Here is a 23834-nt window from a genome sequence, read left to right as displayed (position 1 = left end):
GAGCATGAAAACAGGCATGTGATAGATATCTGGTGATTCATTCAGAATGGTTGGAAGGACAGGGTAATAATATAGCTCTTTCTATACTAACACCCTCTTAGATAGAAGATACGCTTATAATTTATATCATAAATTAAAATTTAAGTTTAGGGCGCCTGGGTGGCTCAGTTGGTTAAGCGACTGCCTTCGGCTCAGGTCATGATCCCGGAGTCCTGGGATTGAGTCCCACATCGGGCTCCCTGCTCAGCAGGGAGTCTGCTTCTCCCTCTGACCCTACCCCCTCTTGGGCTCTCTCTATCTCACTCTCTCTCTCTCTCAAATAAATAAATAAAATCTTAAAAAATAAAATAAAATAAAATTTAAGGTTAATCAAATACTTTTTAAGCATTCTCCATTCTCACCCATAAAACAAGATAATAAGTACCTGACATGTTGCATGGCAATATTCTTTAGTTTGTAAAGTATTTCTGTACACCAATCCTGATATTACACAGCAGGAGACTTAGACTGCACACGAACGACACAAATTCCCAGAACTGTCTTTCTCTGTGACCATGATTGGCCAAGTTTTCTTAAGCATGTAGCCTGTAAGTTCAGAGCCCAAAGGCACGGAGGCTCAGTTGGGAAGTGGGGCGTTAGGAAGGCTGAAGGAATTCCAGAGATGAGCCTTCACTTGGTGATAATCTCAGCTACAGGGAAAGTCTTCGATAAAGTTTCATCACTTAGTGGCTGTGCAAATCCTGCACCCTCAGTCAGCCTACCTGAAGCTCTTAGGTGTACAGTGACTGAGCTAAGTGCCATCTGTAACTTCACTTATGTTTACAATAAATAGGATAAAACTAGAGTTAGGATTTTCTCAGAACACCTTAGGGATTGTGACAAATACTTGATCTAATAGGGTCCCATCCTAGAAGTCATGGTACCCTTGTAGAATGATATGGCCAACAGTGAGGTGATTCCAGATACTTCATTACTTCTTTCCACACTAAATTTCATTACTGAAAGCTAAAATTGTCCCTACAAACAGGGATTAACAAATAATCAACTATCCTGAACAAAAAATGAAAGTGACTACCCTAGACAGTCCAACAGTGAGCAACTGTTTTCTTCTCAAGGCTGAGACCCTAAAATATAATCCCTTGATATAAAGAACATTACCCTTGACACCTCTCATCAATACCTTATATTAAAAATGAGATTTTAACTGGGAATATATTAGAAACCTTGAATTCCCTCTGAAGGTCAGCTGATACCTGATAAAGCAATACATAAACACTTTGACTTACTGTACAAGAGGCTGGCTTGAAGACTAAAGATATACAGGATTATGATTAAACTAAAATGAATAAAAAGAGAATGGACTTACCTGTTCGTTTCTTTCAAACCAATGTATGCTTGGGCTATTTCACCTTTATCTTTCATTTTTTGTACATCTTCCAAAAGTATTGTGGAATCTGTCATTGTGTTCTGAAGAGGAAAATGACACATTTCCACATTAACAGTCAATTCAAAAACTCTGGACCACAGACAACATTTTTCTTTCCTCCAGAACAGGGGGTTTATGTGTTCTACCACACTTCTGTCCCATCAGAGCACCAGCCCAGCCCTGTGCAACTACAGGGGAGTGTCGGGCATAGGGAGTTAAGAGAAAGAGACATCTTCAGTCCCTCTCTTGAAAATCCTTACTGCTCCACTACAAGGGTGGTGAGAGTCTAGAGTACCACTGTCCTGTAAATAAAATCACTGATGGGCAGTGTGTGTTTTACATAATGTGAAATGGAACATATATATATATATATATATATATATATATATATATATATATATATATATATATATATATATATTCCATTAAGTAGCTTATTGGTGTCCTTGCCTGATAATTGCTCTAATGCTATGTTATAATATATATACTTCAAAGGGTGTATATATATTTTTATATATGTATATATACTTTATATATAAAACTATAGATATATTTCCAAGTATGCATAAAGCATTAGAACAATAACCGGGTAAAAACACCAAGCAACTACTGAATGAACAGAGAACAAAAGCTATTCTTTCTACTACTTCCCATCTAGTTATAATAAAACAAATGCCCCAGTAAAACACTGTAAAGTTTGACATAAAGCTCATTTTTTCCATTAAAAACTCAGTACAAAAAAGGTAGATGATATGCTTTAGCAAAATTAGAAGTTTTTTCTCACACATTTAGATATATATAAACGGGAAGGATTTAGCTCCTTGTAAATATCTACCATCTGCTGTTATTCAGTCCTTTCTCCCTGTTACATTATAGCATGGTACATAAGCTTCTGGCAGGTCAGCATTACTAATGATTTTGTATAAAAAGCACTTCTCTGCTAACATTTTTACTTCCTTTTTAATTTTTCCTTTTTGGTCTAATCTGTCTGACAACCAATGTAATTTCCGAATCTTGCTTCTACTCAGCTACTCTCTGTCTCTCCTAAACCAGGGCAAGAACAGACTAAGAACTACTGCTCCATAGCCTCTAGAGAATAATACATTTTAGAACCCAAGGGCCCATTCTATTTGTCTCAATAGTATATGCCTGATGTTAGTCAATGTTTGCTCCAAAGGCAGGTCTCACAATGAAGTGGACTTAATAAAATACACTTTAAAAAACATGATCTTAGAGACCAGTTCTGAGATAAGTTCAAGACCAGTTCTTGATAAGAAACATACTTAAAAAAAAAATCCCACTTTTCTCCTTGTGAGCTTATAAATGCATCCTCAGAGAAGATCAAATATAAGCTGGTAAGAGCTATTAACAAGAGCTTATATTTTACTGAATTTAAAAAATTTTTCCCATAAACACCACATGGAGCATTTCTTTAGCTATGATTTCTATATATTTTAGTATATCTTTCATAGAAAATTTTTTTCTCTTTCCCTGAAAGACAGAAAATTTTTCTATTCTACAAAGGGCCATACTCAGATTTTTTTTTTTCATACTCAGATTTTTAACTTTTAAGTAGTAACTCTCAAAGACCCAACCCCTATATTACATAATGCTGTATGTATTCTCTGATATCTGAAGACCTACATGATGTACTTTTGAACTTGTAGTAAATTAGGTAACTTGATCCTATGAACTAATCTAAAGGAAAGATGAGCTTCTTGATATGCTGCTTTCCTGACAATAAGTAGCCAGTCCTTCCCTCATCTGGCCTACCTTAGCTAAGAAGTGGTGGTTGGGCATGGGATCAGACTTGGACCACCAGCGCTAGGAAATTCCTAACTCACTGCTCAAAGTTTGTCTCCCCCAAGCCAGTGACCAGAAGTGTAGAAAGGGTTGCACCATGTAGGAAAATCCTACCCTTCCCAGGAAGGGTATGCTCTACTCCTGAGGCTCCTTCTCGCCGTTGGCCAACAAATCCACAGCTGCTAGACAAGAGTGTGGGACAGCCTTGCTTCTGGGTGTACTCCAAGTTAAGGGACTCCCATCCTGGGCCCCCATGCTTGTGGATGGCCTACCACAACTACTATAGTGGGTCAGAGAACTGACTCTGAATTGGAAGTCATGGAGACCTCCCTGTGATCCAGACTGGAGCCTGCTACATCCATTATTTTTCCACTGACAAAGAGAGGGCTCAAATAGGAAATTAATTTGTAAATATCAAAATAGACTTGGTGGCTAGAAGCATCGACTATATATATTGGGGGAATACTTATAAACTAAAGTTTAGGATTAAACAGAAGTATTTACTAAAATTTTTTTAAAAATTTATAATTACCTTGTCATCCTGAAAATCACAAGTCAGCAAGCACAAAAAATAAATGGAGAAAACAATAAACCCTTAGTTCCACAAATAAATCCCATCAATGAGCCCCATCATAACAGAGAAAAGCTAACTGTAAAAACCCCAAAATTAGTATTCATAGAACCAGCATAAGGTGAACATTAATATATATATTTGTGTGATAATTCTTAATTTTCAGGAACAAGTGCTTGAAATTCTTTTCGAGTTGTTTTGGTTTTTCTAATTTGTGAGTATGTGAGAAAATGACCCTCCTGTTAATGTATATGGGTGAAATTCTTATCCTAGGTCTGTGAGAGTTACAGTAAAGCTCTGATAGGATGTCATTTGTCCAAGTGACACCTTCCAGAATACTCACAGAGGCAGAGCAGATGAACTAGATTGGCTGGGCTGGATTATCACCTACCTCCCTGGGTGTCACTCACTATTGCCCTGCAAAGAAGTTGTGAAATGATGAGTCTCCTGGACTGGAAACTGAGTGGGACAGACAGCCATGTGTTTGAAAGGTCTCAATCAGTGTCATAGGCATTTTTCTTAGCAAAGAGCAAGCTGCTGCCATGTGTAGGCTGAGAGTTGGAGAGCAGGGGCGTTGGTGAGACAGGACCAGCCCATTTTAGTGGCTAGAGAGCAGCTGTGAGCTGGGTGATACCATGCTGAGAGCATGTGATACCAGAACTATGTGCTCTTTTAGCTGGATTGTTTTTATGCCCCTTGGTTCATTTTTCTTTTCTTTTCCCTTAACTTTAACTCAAGTTTCCTGTGAGAATACCACTTTGTCACAAGGGAACCAGAGAAAAGAATCATAATTTTGGACTCTGCTCCAGCCAGTATGCAGAGAGAGTCTTTATCTCAAGGCCTAACCACAGCAGTAGTCATGGGAACCAAACAGAGACAGCCTTGGGGAAGGAGAGACGAATAGGGCCAGGCCAAAGGAGATTCCCATTCCAGAATCTTCTCATTTCAGACTGAATGGGTTTGTGATTTGTTTTAAAATAAGAAAGCCCATTTCTTTATATAACTCTACTTATTCCTGGGATTTTTCTCCCCTCCCAAGATTAGTCGCCAATATCTTATTTTCACAGAATTTGGTATTTTCTGGATCAGTGTTGATCTCAGATATGAGTTGCCGTTCTCAAATCCAAATGTTACGTGCCAGTTTCAGTACTTTAACCACATGCAGAACTACTATATCTAAGAGAAGTACTCTCAGATCTTCCAGTTCATTAGATATCATAGTCATTTTTTATATGGTATGTCATGCAGCTGGAATAATTGATTGTCTAATTCTTGATAACACTTTGTTTGCTGCATGAACATGGGCAGGGACACAGGCCAGGTTTTAAAATGATTACCCAGAGTCCCTCTGATGGCAAATGACAAAAAGGCCCATTTTTTACCAACACATGACAGCATCAGGTCCCAAATAACCTGAGGGCAGGAAGGACTTTGGAGGGCCATCTCTACCCTCTGGCATGGGTCCTTTCTATTGAATCACCACACATAGCCCCTCCCCAGTTGGGACAGCTCCCCCATTAGAGAGAACTCCCTGAAGTGAGCAGAAATCATCTCCATGGAACTTCTACTCGCTGATCTCATTTCTAACCCTTTTAAGTGTTCTCTTTACAGTTAAATGGGCTATTACCAACAAATAATTTTAAGGTCATATTTAATGCTTTCCCACAGCAAGAGGATTTTTGTACTCAACAGAATTTTACTTTTTTTTTTAAGTTTATTTATTTGATTTATTCATTTAAGTAATCTACACACCCAACGTGGGGCTTGAACTCACGAACCCAAGATCAAGAATCACATGCTCTTCTGACTGAGCCGGCCAGGAGCCCTGAATTTTACTTTGGATGAAAATTTATCATGACCAGATTACTACTTAAAGTTTAATTTTAAAAGCTCTTTGCTCATGAGTGAGAAATGACACTCAGAAGATCATTTGGGATTTCATTTATTTTTTGCTCACTTTAATTGGCACTTGAGACAGTTTTAAAGCAACGTTGAGATTTTTTTAAAAAATGATAATATCCTTTGGACTAAATGCTAATTAGACTAAAAATGCTCATGTTTGCTTCATTATAAATTGCAGGGAAAGGATAGAAAGAAAGAGTCCAGTCCCCAGACACCCACTTCAGTCACTTGCTCATGCTTACCTTAGGTTGGATGGCCTCCTTCTGGCTCACCAGCTGAGACCTCAAGATGAGGACTTCCTCCTTACGGACATCAAGCTCCTCACTCACAGAGGTCAGCTGCTCCATGAGGACACGATAGGCTGGTGCACCTGGAGCCGTCACCTCTGGGGCACTTTTCTCACTAAGGGCCTTGCGTAGCTCATTTAGCTCATTTTTCAGTTTTTTGTTTTCTGATTCCAGCTCCTGACGCTGTATGAAGAGACAAAGAATAGTTCACTGCTGTTATCCTCAACTTTACACTGGAATACTCATGTTCCCCCAAGATGGTAGAGTTCTTCTGGAAAAGATCGTCAGAGCTACCCTAGTGAACAGCTTTCCAGGCTGTACTGGGAACTCTGTTCCACAAATTAAGAAAGCTGACATCAAGGTGAACGGTAGTTTGCTTCATCAACCCAAATTCCAGAGTCACATTTATTCTGGGCCTGCCTAGGGTGAGTTCATAGGCCTGGAGAGATTGCTGAGTCCCAAGGGATGAGTTTAGCCTAGTCCTCAGAAGCCCAGGTTTTGTTTGCAGGTAAATACAGGGCAAGTATGAGGGTTCAGCTGGTCAGGTGATTTCCAGTGAACGGTTCAGATGAGCAGAACCCTGAAATCTTGAGTAGCATCCTCTTATTTCCTTTGTAAAACAAAATGGAAAGAACATTGAAATCTTAGGCTTTTAACTTTGAATTAAAAAATTACCATATCATTTATTTTTTTTTATTTTTTTATTTTTTAAAGATTTTATTTATTTATTTGAGACAGAGAGAATGAGAGACAGAGAGCATGAGAGGGAGGAGGGTCAGAGGGAGAAGCAGACTCCCCGCCGAGCAGGGAGCCCGATGCGGGACTCGATCCTGGGACTCCAGGATCATGACCTGAGCCGAAGGCAGTCGCTTAACCAACTGAGCCACCCAGGCGCCCCTACCATATCACTTAAACTAATAATTAGTGTTTTGATGACGACAAACAGTGTATTTTCCAAATTACTTTGACATGTGTATGAGAGGCTTGTGAAGTTGCTGGCCTAAGTCTTGGGAGGTAGGAGGAAAGGATGGGCTCCTTGTGCCATCCAGATGGCCATACTCATCTTTTACCCCTTCCACACTTTCACATACTACCAGCCATCCTCCTGTCACTAGTTAGCACTGCCCTCTGCATACTCTGCTCAAACAGTGGCAATGGGAGAGTTCTGACACGAAAATACAGATGTCTTGGGAAACTGGCTGAGAAACAGTAAAGCACCATGCTGCCTTGTTTTTAGCACATTACACAGGCCTTATGAGAGTGGAAGTGAGATATTTTTATGTATAAAAGATAAAATATTTTATTGTTTCTTCCAGAGCAGCCACCTTGGGTTTAGAACACCATAGGACCTCTTAACAGTTTATAGCAGAACTATTTATAGTCTTTTTTTTTTCTAGTATAAGAATATATAACCCTTTCTTCCATGAATTAATCTATTCTTATGTGAAAATGAATGATCCTTCCTATCCCCAGTCTCCCAACAACTAGTAATCGGATTCGTATTGCTCATTTCTGCAACAGAAAACATGAATGTCTTCACTTGGACACTAAGCTCTGGTGCAGTGTTTCCCAAACTTTAAAGTGCATCAGAATCACCTGGAGGGCAGATTGCGTGGCCCAACCCCCAGAGTTTCTGATTCAAAAGGCCTGGTATGAGGCCTACAAATGTGCATTTCCAATAAGTTACCAGGTGATGCTGATGCTGCTGGCCCAGGGACCACATTTTGAGAAATACTGAGCTAGTACTCGGCAACTTAGTGATTTGGGCTTCTTTGTTTCCCCTTTTTATCTGGGCTTCATTTTTAACATACTACAAAGAATGTCTTTATCTGTCCATTTTTGTGTGAGGCAGGCAGATGGAAAAGAGCTGGAGATGACAGTCCTACTCCCATTCTGTTGGCCTGTGCCATCCCATCCCATCTGATGCTTGTCTTGTATGACCCATGGCATGAGTTGGTCCTCTAGACAAAGGGTACTAAAGGAAACAGAGAGTCAGGATAATAGAGATGACTCTTTGCTGCCACTCTTTTCTTTCAGTGCAAACATAAATACTACGCAAGTAGTACTTTCATTGAAGGGGCAATAGATTTATTCATGTTATAATTCAGAAAGGGTAAAAGGGCTCTTTAGAGTATTTTCAAATAGTGCCTTTTTTTTTTTTTTTTTTTTTGGTAAAAATAAATTTTCAAACAAATGATCATAGGAACCTAGGGTGTTTAGAAAGTTTCCTTCTGTGTAGAGACCTAGATTCAAGATCAGACTCTACCACCTGATAGTAAATCTCTTAACTGTTCTAAGCCTCAGTTTAATAATCTTTAAAGAGGAAATAACTTATCTCAGAAGTTGTGACAATGACTAAATAAGATAAGGTGTAAGAAAAACTTTCCAAACTGTAAAGTAAATACGAGGTATTACTAGTCAAGTGTTTATCAAATGTCAGTGGAAGAGTTCTAACTATCTTCAAGGGAAGGGGTTGATAAAGGAACTGTGGGTTGGGCAGGGTGGAGGACAGGCATTCTCTATACCAATGCCACACAGCCTCAAAAGGAAGCAGTAGGGGCGCCTGGGTGGCTCAGTTGGTTAAGTGACTGCCTTCGGCTCAGGTTATGATGCTAGGGTCATGGGATCGAGACCCACATCAGGCTCCCTGCTCTGCGGGGGAGCCTGCTTCTCCTTCTCCCTCTGCTGCTCCCCCTGCTTGTACACTCTCTCTCCGTCAAATAAATAAAATCCTTATAAATAAATAAGAGGAAGCAGTAATCAGCAGTTCTGGACCATGGGAAGTGGCAAATCCACAGAGGACAGGGTCCCATTAATGTAAGTTATGTTCCACATCATGCTATTAGAAAATAATATATCAGAACTAGACTTGGGCGCCTGGATGGCTCAGTTGGTTAAGCGACTGCCTTCGGCTCAGGTCATGATCCTGGAGTCCCTGGATCGAGTCCCGCATCGGGCTCCCTGCTCGGCAGGGAGTCTGCTTCTCCCTCTCCCACTCCCCCGTTTGTGTTCCCTCTCTCGCTGTGTCTTTCTCTGTCAAATAAATAAATAAAATCTTAAAAAAAAAAAAAAAAAGAACTAGACTTGAAGTATTAGTACTGAAAAAAAAAATAATACAGAAATCCTTATGACAGGTGTTTAGGGAGACCCTAGGAATTCTCAAATACACATAAAGGCTTTAAAATAATGAGTTTCCTTATGCTATGTTGTGGCTTTTCTAATTCTTAGCTTTGGTTATCATCATAAACCTCACTATAGTTTTCTAGCTATTCTATATTATAGTTTGCAAAAGGAGAAAACAGTAAAAAATAAACACAAGCAGAAAATGTCTGAGAAAGATAAATTTAAGACTAATAATTTAATTAATAACCTAGAAAACTTTTAAAGCTGGGGGTGCCTTGATAGCTGATAGCCTGACAGCTCAAACTTCACACGGCTCAAATGGCTCTGATTCTGGAAAGCAAAGAAAGGAGCCTAGTGAAGAACAACCTACCCTGATTTTATTTTTATTTATATTTTTATTTTTTAAAGTAAACTCTATGCCCGCCGTGGGGCTTGAACTTATGACCCTAAGATCAAGAATCACATGCTTTACCAACTGAGCCAGCCAGGCGCCCACAACCTACTCTGTATCAAGGAATGGGCTCTTGTTTGTTTTATACCTCAGCTCTTGGGTTACCCAAGATGCTTTGTATTTCGGGAACTCCTGTTCCTTCCTAATCAGAGCCCTTCCCATGTTCAACTGCTCTGGGACCACAGTACCTGCTAGATAGACATTGCCTTCAACCATTAAGGAGACAATTCTCCACCTTCATCTTCCTCCTCCCAACAGTTTCTAAAAAATAAGTTAGAATACATTTCTATTCTAATACCTAGCAAACTAATACCTAGCTATCCTTCTCTATAAGTACATCGTTTCAGTGGAGTTTGGTAGTTAGAGCACAGACTTTGGAGCCAAAGATACGTATATTCAAATCCTGTTCCTGTCATTTTCTAATGGGGTGATCTTAGGAAGTTACTCATATCTCTTAACCTCAATTTCCTTATCTGTAAAATGGGAACTAAAATACTTACTTGCAGGATTATTGTAATAATTTCAGCTAATATGTAAAGTACAGGCATTTAAAAATGATGAGGATAATGATAGCAGCCAACATTTGCTGGGTACTTACTACGTGCTGGGCACTATTCTAAGCAGTTTACATGGATCACTTTATATAATCCTCATAATGGTCCGATAAGATAAATAGTATCATCTTCCCCATTTTATAGATGAGAAAACTGGGGCACAGAAAAGATACATAACTTGCACACAGCCATATGGTGGCAGATCTAGCATTTGAACCCAGGCAGTCTGGTGCTAGAATCAATGTCCTTTACTACCTTCTATCGCCTCAAACGGCAGCTATTACTCCTGTTTCTGCTTAGACTGAACTCTAGCTTATATGAAATAGAATCTACAAAAAGAAACAACATGAGGCTAGAAGTAATGCCTGAATAAGGGTGAAGCTAGAACCTCGGGTACCCTTAAGGATGTTCTCTGAGAAAAAGAGAAACTCTGAGCAGGTTGTTTGCCAAAACAAGATATTCAAAGCCTTGGGCAGAAACTTCCCATTACCTTGAGTGACTCATATTCCAGTTCTGCACCTCTAATTTGTGGTCTTTCTTCTTCCTAGGGAAAATGTAAAGTTAAAAACTTTATAAATAAGTAGTTATACTTTAATTGTCACATTTTTCCTCAGAATATTTCCTTGCTCTGCAGAAAATAGTGGGGAGAGTTTAGCCCTCACTACGTGAACCAAATGCTGCTCGGATAAAGTACTTCTGGGCTGAGTTTCCATTAAAGAAGAGACTGCAGAACTGCACCTAAGTCCCCGGCTCAGTGCTCAGTTTGCGCATGGCCCTGGGGTGCGGTAGCACTGTGTACCTTTGCCTTGCTGCGGAGCATCTGCTCCTCCTTGCGGTCCAGCTCATCCTGCATCACCTGCTTCTCCTGCTCCAGCTCTGTGACCCGCTTCTGGAGCTTGAGGAACAATGACATGTCCAGAGGCACCTTCTTCTCACTTGGCTCCTAAACCCCAGAAATCATAAGATGGTCAAGATGATCCAGAAGATGTAAAGCCAATGCAGAAATAATGAGCAGTCCAATAGAGAAACAGGCAAGCTTACAGAAGAAACATAAATGGCCAAAGAATGGCATGCCCACCCCAGCTAATGAGTAGAGACGTGCAAATTAAACAACAGCGAGGCACTACTTCTTCCCTGTTAGATTGGCAAAGACTGGAAAGATCAATAATGCCATGTATTAGTAATAGCGTCTTATATAATACTGGTGGAAGTATAAGTAGGCCTTTTAAAAGGGCAAGTTAGCTGTATTTATTAAAATTTAAATGTGTATACCCTTTAACCTAACAATATATGTTTAAGAATCATCCTACAAAAATTCTTACACAAGTACACAAGAATATATGGAAAAAGATGTTCACTGCAGCATTTTTTGTAACTGTAAAAAACTGGAAAAAAACCCAAATGTTAGTCAATAGAAGAGTTGCTTAAATTATAGTATAATCAAACTAAAATATTTCATAGCTGTTAAAAAAATGAAATAGATATACATGAGTGGATAAATATGTCCTAGATAAAAGTTTTTTTTTTTTAAGATTTTATTTATTTATTTATTTGAAAGAGAGAGAGAGACAGCGAGAGAGGGAACACAAGCAGGGGGAGCGGGAGAGGGAGAAGCAGGCTTCGCGCCCAGCAGGGAGCCGATGCGGGGCTCGATCCCAGGACCCTGAAATCATGACCTGAAGGCAGACGCTTAACGACTGAGCCACCCAGGCGCCCCTAGATAAAAGTATTAAGTGAAATAAACAAGTTGCAAGGCAGTATTTATATTATGATCTTATTTTTGTTAAAAAATCAAATGCACATGGCTTTTATTTTTAATTTTTTAAAAATGATTATTTATTTATCTATTTTGTTTTTTTAAATATTTATTTATTTATTTTACAGAAAGAACACAAGCAGGAGGGGCAGAGGGAGAGACAATCTCGAGCTTGATGCAAGGCTCAATCTCATGACCCTGAAATCATGACCTGAGCTAAAACCAAGAGTCCGAGTGTTGCAGGATTTTTTCTCCATCACTGCCCGCAGTTCTTGGTCAAGGCACTTCGAAAAATGAAGAGGTAGACCAGAGTGGTGGGCAGCAAAGCAAGGTTTATTGAGCATAGCAAAGTAATGGTACATAGCTCCCAAGGAGGAAGGGGGCCCGAAAGGGTTGCCCTAAAAGATTTTATTTATTTGACAGAGAGAGAGCACAAGCAGGGGGAGCAGCAAGCAGAGGGAGAGGGAAAAGCAGGCTCCCCACTGAGCAGGGAGCCTGACATGGGGCTCAGTCCCAGGACCCTGGGATCATGACCTGAGCCAAAGGCAGATGCTTAACCGACTGAGCCACCCAGGCACTTGGTCAAAGTATAATTCTTAACTGATTAGTGTGTCTTGTATTTCAAATTGTCAATTTTTTAAAAGACTTTTTTTCAGATATCAAAACAAAATAAGCTTTTTTTTTTAAGAGAGAGGGAAGAGGAGGGGCAGAGGGAGAAAGGGAATCTCAAGCAGGCTCCATACCCACCATGGAGCCTGATGTGGGGCTTGGTCTCACAACCCTCATATCATGACCTGAGCTGACATCAAGAGTTGGACACTTAAACCAACTGAGCCACCCAGATGCCCCCAAAATAAACTTTTATAGAAAGTTTAGGAACTAAGTACAAAGAAGAAAAATAAAGCCATAATCACATCTTCAGAGAAAACCTACAATTTTTGTCCAGTCTCTTTTCTATAGATTTAAATAATTGGAATATTTTCATTATAATTTTGTATTGTCTTTTAAATTTAGCATTTTATTACAAATGTTTTCCAAATTCATAATATGATATTTGAAACCATAATTCTTAATAGTTATACTGACATGTGTACCATCATTTGCTTAGCTATTATCTTACTGATGGGCATTGAAGTTGTTTCTAATTTTTTGCTATTGAAATATACTAAAATAGGGGCGCCTTGGTGGCTCAGTCGTTAAGCATCTGCCTTCGGCTCAGGTCATGATCTCAGGGTCCTGGGATCAAGCCCCACATCGGGCTCCCTGCTCAGCAGGAAGCCTGCTTCTCCCTCTCCCACTCCCCCTGCTGTGTTCCCTCTCTCACTGTCTCTCCCTGTCAAATAAATAAATAAAATCTTTAAAATATATATATACATGAAAATAAACATCCTAGTACATATATACCTAAATATTAATGTTCTTAAGTCTGCTAAATTAGTTTACACTTCCATCAAGCAACCACCACCATGCCTGCAACAATGACTGTTAAATCATTTTTTTTAAATGGCTCAATTGATAGACCAAAAGTGTATTTAACTGTAGTTTTAATTTACATATCTTTGCCTTTTGTTGAGGTCGAATTCCTTTTATATTTATTATCTATCTTTAGTCTTTTACGAATTCTTAGTAGTGCTGAATTCAATGTTACTCCAGTTCTAAAAAAAATCTAAGAAAAATCAATTTAAACTAAGAAGTGGGGCATTTATCTGTAGGCTATCAGGGTCATTTACCCACAAACTAGTTAGACCTGGACTTTTTCTTACTGTCCACTCTTGTAATGTTCACCAGTAAGAAAAAGTTTAGGTATATGATCTTTGCCATAAAGTCTGTGTTGACTGAGCAGAATGGACATGACGACCTGCCTGAACATGAAATTACTATAGATTTTCATTCATACAAAAAATCATTTCTACACATCCCACAAATACTTGTATTTTAGCTTATTTACAATGTAAACATTCCATTCATGTGTTTTTAATGTTTGTCCATCTATTAATGATGTACGTGTCCCTGAAAATTTTCATTACTTAATCTTTTTTTACACTGTAATAGAAGACTTCCCACCGGGGCGCCTGGGTGGCTCAGTCATTAAACGTCTGCCTTCGGCTCAGGTGTTGGTCCCGGGGTCCTGGGATCGAGCCCCGCATCGGGCTCCCTGCTCAGCGGAGAGCCTGCTTCTCCCTCTCCCACTCCCCCTGCTTGTGTTCCCTCTCTCGCTGTCTCTCTCTCTGTCAAATAAATAAATAAAATCTTAAAAAAAAAAAAAAAATAGAAGACTTCACCTCCCAACTTCATTTATTGTACTTCAAATGTCATCATTTGGGAATCATCCCTCTTAATCTTGAACGGGCATTTTTGTTTAAAAGGAATCTTCTCATTAAAATGGGATGGGGTGGGGGGCCTGGATGGCTCAGTTGAACGTCCAAGTCTTGATTTCGGCTTAGATCATGATCTCAGGGTCATGAGATCGAGCCAGAGTGCCACGCTCCATGCTGGGTGTAGGGCCTGCTTATGATTCTCTCTCTCCCTCTCCCTATGCCCCCCACCCTGCCCAGGCTGGTGCCCGCTCATTCTCTCTCTAGAAAAAAAAAATTTTTTTTAATTTAAAAGTGGGATGGGCTAACTCTTTAGATACTAGCAAATACTGCATAAAGAATGAGTTGATTGCTAGATACAAGCAAAATTCTATAGATAGGAATATTAAAATAGGAGATGGAAGAATACAAAAAAATAACATCTGACAACCACAAAACTGCCTGAGGCATAAGGACTGGTAATTATTTAAGAGTGCTCCACATGGTGTCCATTCTGATCCCTAATGACATATCTAGTCAAAGAGATACCATTTGTCTTCTCCATGCCACACAAGCAAGAAGGGAGATTAGGGGACACCTGGGTGGCTCAGTTGGTTAAACGGCTGCCTTCAGCTCAGGTCATGATCCCAGGGTTCTGGGATCGATTCCCGTATCTGGCTCCTTGCTCAGTGGGGAGCCTGCTTCTCCCTCTGCCTGCCCCTCCCCCTGCTTGTGCTCTCTCTCTGCCTCTCTCTTTCTGAAAAATAAATAAATCAATCATTAAAAAAAAAAAAAGGAAGGAAGGAAGATTGGGCCATCTGGCTCAGAGAAGTTTCTGGGGTTTTGCTTTGCTTTCCTTCCTTAGAAAGGACTTTATCATCCAGGGCTTTTCTAAGAGAGTGAAGCTTTGAAACTGACCTAAAAAATCATGGTCTCTCATCTGAGGAAAATCCAGAAGGCAAGAGAATTTACTCACAAAATTACCAGCATACGTCTGCAATCATTCTGGAATTACTGCTAACAACAGCTGAGAAGGTTATGGTGACCCTTTCCCTGGGTTTGACAGGTGTGAGGAAGCTCCAGGGCAGAAGCAGAGCTGGGATAATGAGTCGATGGCTAGTAAGAAAGGTGCATGACAGAGCAGGGAGAAGCAAAGGTTCCGAAAGAATGCAGCCCCAGACCATGAAGATGCTGTGGGCGTGGGAGGGCTGCGCAGCAGGTGGAGCTTGGCAGGTGAGTTCTCCAGAGGGAAACAGCCATGCAGGTGCCAGCCTGACTTGACCCACAAATCACAGGTTTGGCAAAACTAGAAAGACATCAATTCTTTTTTACATCCAATTTTACTATCATTACATGACTGAGGTTGGAATTCTGTGTTCCAAAACAGTCTGAAAAACTCCTATTTTAAATTAAAAAAAAAAAATCAATTCATAACCAAGAAGGGGCTTATTATTTTCCTGGCACCAGATTCTGAAAGAGCTACTTGGGAATACTACACATAGTAGTAAGTGCTCCTTTACTTTGTTAGGGGCAATTTGTAAACCTGGCCATTATAGAAGTAGTTGCAAGGAGAAACACAAACCTGGAAGTCAAAAGTAATCAGAAGTGCAAATCCACAGCCATAGTCTTAGTCTGATACTTCTCTCCCACCCAACTTCCCTTCTGATAATCAATTTTTCTATTACCAGTTTTACAGATTTCTTTCTGATCCTGACCACACCCAATCAAAATTGTAGGATAGTCACTGGAAACCTGTTTATTAGAACAAAAACATGGATTTATTGAACACTTACTATGTATCAAACACTGCTGCAAATGCTTTATAGGAATTATCTCAATCTTCAAAACATCACTCTAAAGTAAGATAATAATCATAGCATATCACTTCACAGATGAGGAAACTGAGGCAGAGAGAGACTGAGGCTCAGGTTATGGACTCAGTTCCAAGGAGGAGAGTTATTATAGTCTGTCCAATGGTCAAGACAACCCTTCTAACCAGAGCCAACCACATTTCAGATGCATGCACTTAGTCACAAGGAACAAGATGACCAGTTCAGTGAAAAGCCTTTCCCATTATTGAGAGATTTCCAGGTGCATGACCTACTGCTGATGGCCAGTGCATGTGAAGGGCAATACACAATACTCCAGATCTGCCTGTGACTTCTGGAGCACAGTTCATACTTCATTATTCAAAAGAGATGAGCAATATACAAAATCCCACTCTAAACTAACTCTTTTTTTTTTTTTTTAAAGTAAGTTCCATGCCCAGCGTGGAGCCCAACTCGGGGCTTGAACTCACTACCCTGAGATCAAGATCTGAGCACAGATCAAAAGTCAGATGCTTGACCAACTAAGCCACCCAGGTGCCCCTAAACTAACTCAAGTTGAGAAAAGACTCAGCAGAAATATGGGTGAGAATTAGAAACAAAAAGGTTAACTCTCCCTTCAAATCTGTAAGAATTTGGACAAAACTTGAAAGAGTAGAGACAAATACCGTTACTAGTAAAAATTAGGTAAAGCACAGAAGAGTTTTTGAGGTTAAAAATGTAACATCCTCAATCAAAACTATCAATAAGAAGCCTCTTTGTCCTGAGTTTAATACAAAATAATTTGCAGCAAACACACCCTTTCTGTCATGGCTTTCCCCTTCCTTGCAGGAGCTGCTCAATTTGAATCACACTGAAGCCAACAGTGTATAAACATACTTCCCTCGGACTGCTGCGAGTGAGTACTCCCATGAAGACCAACTGCATGCAATCCTAAAACTTTCATATCCACTAGAGGCCCAGAGGCTGTAATTTTGAAATCTTCAAAGTCTAACTTTGTGGTAGTCTCCAAAGATGGTTACCAGTGATTGCTCCCAACACAAATGTCTTTTCTCCCATCAAGAGATGAAGTCCACTCCCTTTCCCCTGAGTCTGGGCTGGCCTTGTAATTTGCTATGACACAGAATATGGCAGAACTGACAAGGTGCTGGTTCTGGGCCCCACAAGCCCTGGCATCTTTTGCTCTTACACTCTCAGAACCCATTCCCCATCCTGCTGAACAGAGAAGTCGCTCAGAGAGGCCCGAGGTCCTCTTCCTTGGGCTGGGATGCAGCGAAGTGCTCCAACCAACCCCATGTGCAGCAGCAGAACTGCCCAGGCAAAATTCCAAGAGTTGTGAACATGAGTAAATTGCTATGGTTTGAAACCACTGAAATTTGGGATGCTTTGTTACACAGCAGCCAAAAATCTAGAACAACCTCTATCCTGCTATACAGTGGCCATACTGCTCCATCAATGGTCTGCAGGCTAACGTTAGCTACAGAGAGAAACAGACTGGAGAACTGCAGTATAAAACGCCCCGATGGGAGGAACTAGAGTACGGGGCTCCGAACAGACCAGCCTCAGTTAGAATACTGGTTCAGCCACTTGCACGCTGTGACCTTGGATAAGTTAACTTAGGGTTCTTGTATGTATGATTCCAACTATATGACATTTTTCCTTAAAATGAACAGAATGAGATGGCAGAAACTTTTCATTCCTGAGTAAAACTAAGACAAGAAAGGAAAGAATCATTCAATTTTCTTTGGCTGTTCTAACAGAAGCAGTCTATTTCTGACTTGGCCACTTTCTCAGAATACGATATAAAAATAGAAGAGTTATGACTGAATTACGCATTAGCGAAACTAGTACCATATTTGAAAAGAAGATCTGAGAATTGGTTTGGGAACAATCTAACTTAAAGTCACTGTACTCTTGCAGTTATGGTAATGTGCCATTTTGGTTTCATACCACATAATACAAACACTAAGGCAGATTTATAAGCTACTTTTCTTGCATTTTTGTGGACAAAAATCACATTGGTAAAAACTGTCATCAGGGGCAGCAGTTTTGCTAACTCTTGGGCATTGGTGATTTATACTATTCAAGGACAAAAGGCTTACTATTAAAAACAATTTACCTCAGTCTGAAATAAATTCATGACAAGCTATGTTTTTTTGTTAATAGGGTATGTTAAGATGAAAAAGGGAATTACAAAAGGAAAATCTGGTCATCAAAATTACATTAAAAATTAAAATGTCTACTGAAAAATATCTATAATAAGTATGCATGTACATATAAGAAAATACATGTAATAATTAATAAGCTAATTAAGCACCCATTGGTCATTTATGAAATATGAAGAGTTTGAAACAACTGCTACATTTATGGGCAAATGAGGCCTGTTAATAATAGCATGGTGACATCCTACTTGTAGTGATAGCTATCTAAAATGTACCTCTGTCCTCAAGGGCATATCTTCAGTTTCTGCAATTTCAGAGCTAAAGGTGTATTCAGACTCGTTGCTGCTGTGGGTGGAGTCTGTTCTCTTGTGTCCAGGCTTAGGCACATTCTGCAAGGCAGATAAACCAAATATAATTAACACAATATAATTAAACCAGTTATAGTTAAGACAGCATCCACCTTAACTTGGTTCTAACCCCCACTCACTAACTTGCTGTTTTCATGCCCAAATAGTCTGTTCCATGTTGTCCTTAATAAACCCTTATGAAAGGGTCACTTTCTGAGCTCCTCAAAGAAAAAGATGCACCAGTAGGGCATGACAAGAAAAGTCACAAAACCAAATGCTCAAACAAAAATCATCTGTGATTATTAGAAGAATCCCCTTTGGGTTTTTCTTTTCTTTAAGATTTTATTTATTTATTTGAGAGAGACAGAGACAGAGGCAGAGAGCATGAGCAGGGGGAGGGGCAGAAGGAGAGGGACAAGCAGACTCCCCACCGAGCAGGGAGCCTGATGCGGGGCTCAATCCCAGGACCCTGAGATGAAGACCTGAGCCCAAGTCAGATACTTAACCAGCTGAGTCACCTGGGCGCACCCCCCCCCGCCCCCGCCTTTGGGTTTTTGAAGTTGTGAGTGGCCAGTCACAATGGGTGAAGTGTAAGTATAATGCCTCAGCAACCAAATATTGACTTCAGCGTTGCAATGAAATAAAACTTAGTAAAAAGTTCATGAGATACGTTTAATGATAGCATAATCATTTTACTGTACTGTATTTGAGCATAAATGGAAAAAAGAGAGGGGTTCTACATCAGTGACTATAATTTCTGTCACTTTTGTGCATGAAGTTGAATCCCTGGAGTCAGCAGTGGGAAGGATGAGCCATCTGACGTCCTGGGGTTATTAATTCAGGGAATCCAGGTGACATTTCTATGACATGTGGTATTATGAAACTAACGTTCAGAAAGCTTATGGAAAACAGAGAAGTTAAACAACTGCAGTCTGTTCCTCTCTGCAGGAGAGTGACTTGAAGAAAGAAGTAATAAAAAGGCTGGATTTTGTGCCCCTCACTCCTAGGGTAGCCCCCTGCAGAAGAGGTGGAAAGGGTCAGTGGCCTGCATCTCACAGGGTTACTGGCTCTCGGAGCTTCAGAAAGACCTCTGGAAGCTTTTCTGGTCTGTTCAGTTTCCTTTACTCCTCCCCCCAGCTGCAGGAAGAGCCAGAAGTCACAAAGAGCTTCTCTGCCTCTTTCCCTCCCATATCCAGCTTACAGAGAGCAGACCCATCCATATGACCAAAGGAAAGCCAGCATCCAGGGGCAGACGAAAGTCTCCCAGGCCACCCCAACCTGTACTCCCGTGCATAAGGAAGACCCAAGAACACCAGAACTTCTGAAACTATCTAGCAGCTAGGGTACACACTAAAGGGGAGAACCACCCCACGTAAAGCAAAGGCACTCAGATTTACTGTTTACGTACACAGGCAACCTCATGTGAAGTTCCTGGCCCCAACCAACAGTTACATGGGAAGGTGTTTATTAATAAACTGGTCCTATCATTAAGAGAAACAGGTAGGTCCACAGAAATACCTGGACAAAGGTTTTTTAATAAGCTTATTAAAGATGAGTGAGACTTCTATTTTCCCTCATGTATGTGTTACTAAACAACAAATACCTTAAGGTATGAATAGAAGCAACACTGTATATTTGCTATTTAATGTAACTTTTGGATACAGGGCAGTGGTTAAACGCTCTGGGTCTGAATTAAGAGAGAGCCAGGTAGGAATTCCAGATCTGCCACTTACTTGTCCCTAGCCCAACTTCTCCAGGCCTCACTTTCATCATCAGGAAAAGGTGAATAATATTATCTACCTAATAGGGATTATGTGAGGATTAAATAAGATAGTGCAAGTAAAGAGTTAGTATAGTGCTTGGCATATAACAAGAATTCAATTAATGTGAGCGGATGCTGCCGTCATTGTTAGGACCCTGCAGTAATGCAACAACTCTCCTGTGCATGGCCTTCTGTTCCCCAAGTTTTTAGCTCATATGCTATTCAAGTACAAGGACAAACATCCTATTGATCATCAAGTGCTCCTTCAAGATCTGTATCTCGTACCTCCTCTTTTAATCTGTCATGTCTCCAATAATTCCTTCTTTTCTTGAATCTGTTTTACTCCCTTTGTCCAGATTAATGACCCCACTGTTGACATGCTGGACTCCCTCCTTACTTGGGATGAATCTTCAAACACTTCACAAGCCTGCATTCCATTGCCTCATTATCCTTTCACTGTCTGCTTGAATTTCCTTGGCCCTGGATTTAGTGTTTTCTTCCTTGCCTCTACTCTACAACTGAATGTTCCTGGAGGAAAATCCTACAACACTTCTTGGTACCAGGGCCAACAAATCTAGACCCTGGTAATCAGCGGCATGAACTTTGGCCCATGAATTACACAGATTACCAGAAGTCCTGAGGCAGTCTATCAATTCCCCTCCCTAAAGTTCCCTGCCATCCATCTGAGGAGTCTCTTTACCACAAGATGCTTCCTAAGCACTGTGGCGGTGAGGGCTCCACCTGCAGAACAGTGTCAATGAAATATTAGCCAAGTACCCATCTGCAGGTGTGAAGTTTCTACCTAAACACTAAAATAAGATATGGCTATTATTTAATTAATCCTATATTATATAGTCCATTTTTTTTATTCACTGCAATTCTTGGAAAACATCTTCTGCAAAGACTACAATCTTGACTGCATCTGGAGCTATGAAAGGAGACCTAATGAAGAGCTGAGAAGGAAGCAAGCAGACTCTAATCTTCCTTCTTCTGCTGTTTTCCTTTTCCCTCCGTCTGACCATTTTGTTAACCAAGAGGAATGACATGAGTCACAGGCATACAGGGGAGAGGATTATAGGCTGAGAAATCAGAAATCAAGCAGCTGAATGGCCCCCGGAACTTGATTACATCTTTTTTCCACCACATTGCTGGGAACAGAATGGTTAGCAGGCAGAGACTTGTCCAGTGGGAAGGAACAGCCCTGCTAAGTTGCTGGAGGATGGCCACTACTGCTGGAGGGTCTTTTCTGGACATGGCTACTTCTCTAAAGAGGAGACCCATTAACCTCACAGATATTTCCGGGAATGTACTCAGAAAGTGATGTATACATGGCATGTGCTTCTCTCATTCTATTTTCTGAGGCTCACAAGGCATGCAGTATTTTTTTTTTTAGCAAGGCATGCAGTATTAAAGAATCCAAGAATTTCTATAGGAAAAACAATCTGTTTATCTCTGTTTCGACTAGTGATTCCCACATTTATATGACCCCAATCATTTCTTTTCCCAATGCCACTTCTTAATATCCCAAGTAACTAGTGGCTCTCGAAACACCTCATGGGACATGAAGTTTAGCTCTAACCATAACCAAAGCATAGATTCACCACAAATGTTGGTCCGGTTATCTAGTAAACAGAATTAAAATACACCCAAGAATGGAACTCTGGGGAACATGATATTCAAAGACAGAGGAAAAGGACTCTAGAGAAAGCTAAGAATGGGAGAATGTGAAGGAGGAAAGATTTCAACAAGGCCCAGTGCCTCAGGGAGATCAAGGAAGACAAGACCTAATGAGGGTCCTTCTGGTTTGTCAATAAGTGTAATGGTGACCTACTCCTACTTCTAACTTCACTTTGTCACATATAAATCAGGATAGAGTAGCAAGGTTTGAAATAACAGTCCAACTGTGGCATTTAAATTAGCTTTTTAACCTCTTTGAGACTAGGTTTTCTCTCTTCCAGGTGACAAATTGATTTCTTTTGTGTTACATAACTCCTTTATTTTCACTTTTTAAATGTCACATTTAAAAAAATGTTGTCAAAGGATCCAGATAGAAGCAAAATTTGAAGCAAATATTCTATGCCACAGATATCAGATTATCTTGTTTTTATAAGAGATATTTCAGAGCATTTCTAGCCATCTGTACCATTAGGTTACCTTCAAGGCTGATACTTACAGGGAACAAGAGAGCTAGGGAACTCTCTGTTTCCTGACAGTCGGAGAAGTAGAACAGAGAGGCTGTGTAGAACTATTAAAAGTACAAGAGGTATGTTGGTAGATGCAGAAGAGTTCTTGAAATAGACAAGATAATTTGTTACAAATAGAGACTGAATTTTCTTTTTGTAGGAATATATCTTTGAAATCATAACAAAAAAAAGTAAAGGAAATACTCAATTATATAAATATTTGCTTTATATGCAAATTTTACATGAAGTTGTTCAATACATATGACAAAACCCATAGCCCAGTCTTTAAAGTATTTGACTTTACAAAGTATTCATGAATAAAGTTATATGATTTGTGGGATCTGCTTTACAACAACTCAAACCATTGGATGGGGTGGGAAGGAGAGATAGAGTAGGGGTAGAAATGTGTTGACTGTTTTGGAACTGGGTAATGAGTACATGAAGTACATAGAGATTCATTCCACTAGTCCACCTGCTATTGTATGTGCTTAAATGTTTTCATTTTTAAAAAAGCAAGTGTTTGACTCACCCCCATCAGAGTCATCTCTTCCTTGAGGTCATCGTAGCGTTCTTCTAAGCGACTGAACTCATTCAGAAGGTTCTGATATCTCAGCCTTTCATCATTAAGATCGAGTTCCAGTTGTTTTGTTTCTTCTACTAACTTCTTCTCCATAGTCTCTGAAAGAAAGAGGGGAAAGCATAACAAAGATGGCTCTACAGAACTCAAGAGGACAAACATGTACACTGACTTCCAGTTTCTCTGCAAAGGGTTTTACTTTTAGCACCATGAACTATGAAGAGTACTTTAGTGAATGCAGGGAAAGCAAATATCATGACAAAAAAAGTAGTTTGTTAATAACAACAATCATCTACTGAGTTCTCCCATGTACTATGGACACAGTGCCACTAGTCCATTCACCAGTTATAGCACATCCTTGATAACTCCCACTAGTCACTGTTTAATAATGAAAGTATTTTTTATTCCAATATTCTGTTTCAGGCTATCATAAAATTCTTTTCTGCAAATTAGATACTTCTCGAATCTCTGAGGGAGTGGTGACTTCTCAATGAACCCAGCTGTCCTATATCCTAGGTCAAACTCTTCGCTCACCTCAGTCCCCAGGCTGAGATCTTATACTATTGAACAATGTTGAACCACCACGGTCCTATTACTCCCCAGTTTCTAACCAGATAAGACCCCAGTGCCTGGTCATCTGTGCTGTTACTTCTCTTGTGTGCTGCTGGGGGTACCCTGACCTTTCCATTTCCCACCCCACTCTGCTGTCTCTGTTGTCAGTGGCTCGCATTTGCCTGGGATGTCATCTGGAGATGAGAGATAAGCCCCGGACTGCAGATAAAGCAAAGTAAACAGACTCAGATCTCAGCT

At 40.1% G+C, this 23834-nt stretch overlaps 1 protein-coding gene across 5 annotated transcripts in view; it reads right to left on the bottom strand.

Moving 5' to 3' along the window:
* The window catches only part of MYO5A (myosin VA), a 197513-nt gene that overhangs the window by 39267 nt on the left and 134412 nt on the right, over window positions 1–23834 (bottom strand). For all 5 annotated transcript variants that reach the window (XM_045900057.3, XM_045900058.3, XM_045900059.3 and 2 more), the window contains 6 exons: window positions 22977–23125; window positions 18431–18544; window positions 10917–11060; window positions 10608–10661; window positions 5945–6172; window positions 1367–1467 (listed from right to left, as the gene is read on the bottom strand). In XM_045900057.3, the coding sequence (XP_045756013.1) occupies window positions 1367–1467; window positions 5945–6172; window positions 10608–10661; window positions 10917–11060; window positions 18431–18544; window positions 22977–23125 (790 nt within the window). The remainder of the gene's footprint in view (window positions 1–1366; window positions 1468–5944; window positions 6173–10607; window positions 10662–10916; window positions 11061–18430; window positions 18545–22976; window positions 23126–23834) is intronic.

This window comes from Mirounga angustirostris, unplaced genomic scaffold, assembly GCF_029215605.1.
Source record: "Mirounga angustirostris isolate CCGP_5_RB_7025 unplaced genomic scaffold, mMirAng1.0.hap1 SCAF_9, whole genome shotgun sequence".
In the NCBI taxonomy this organism is placed as follows: domain Eukaryota; kingdom Metazoa; phylum Chordata; class Mammalia; order Carnivora; family Phocidae; genus Mirounga; species Mirounga angustirostris.
The sequence above is the reverse complement of the archived record's forward strand: the minus strand, read 5'-3'. Positions and strand labels throughout refer to the sequence as shown.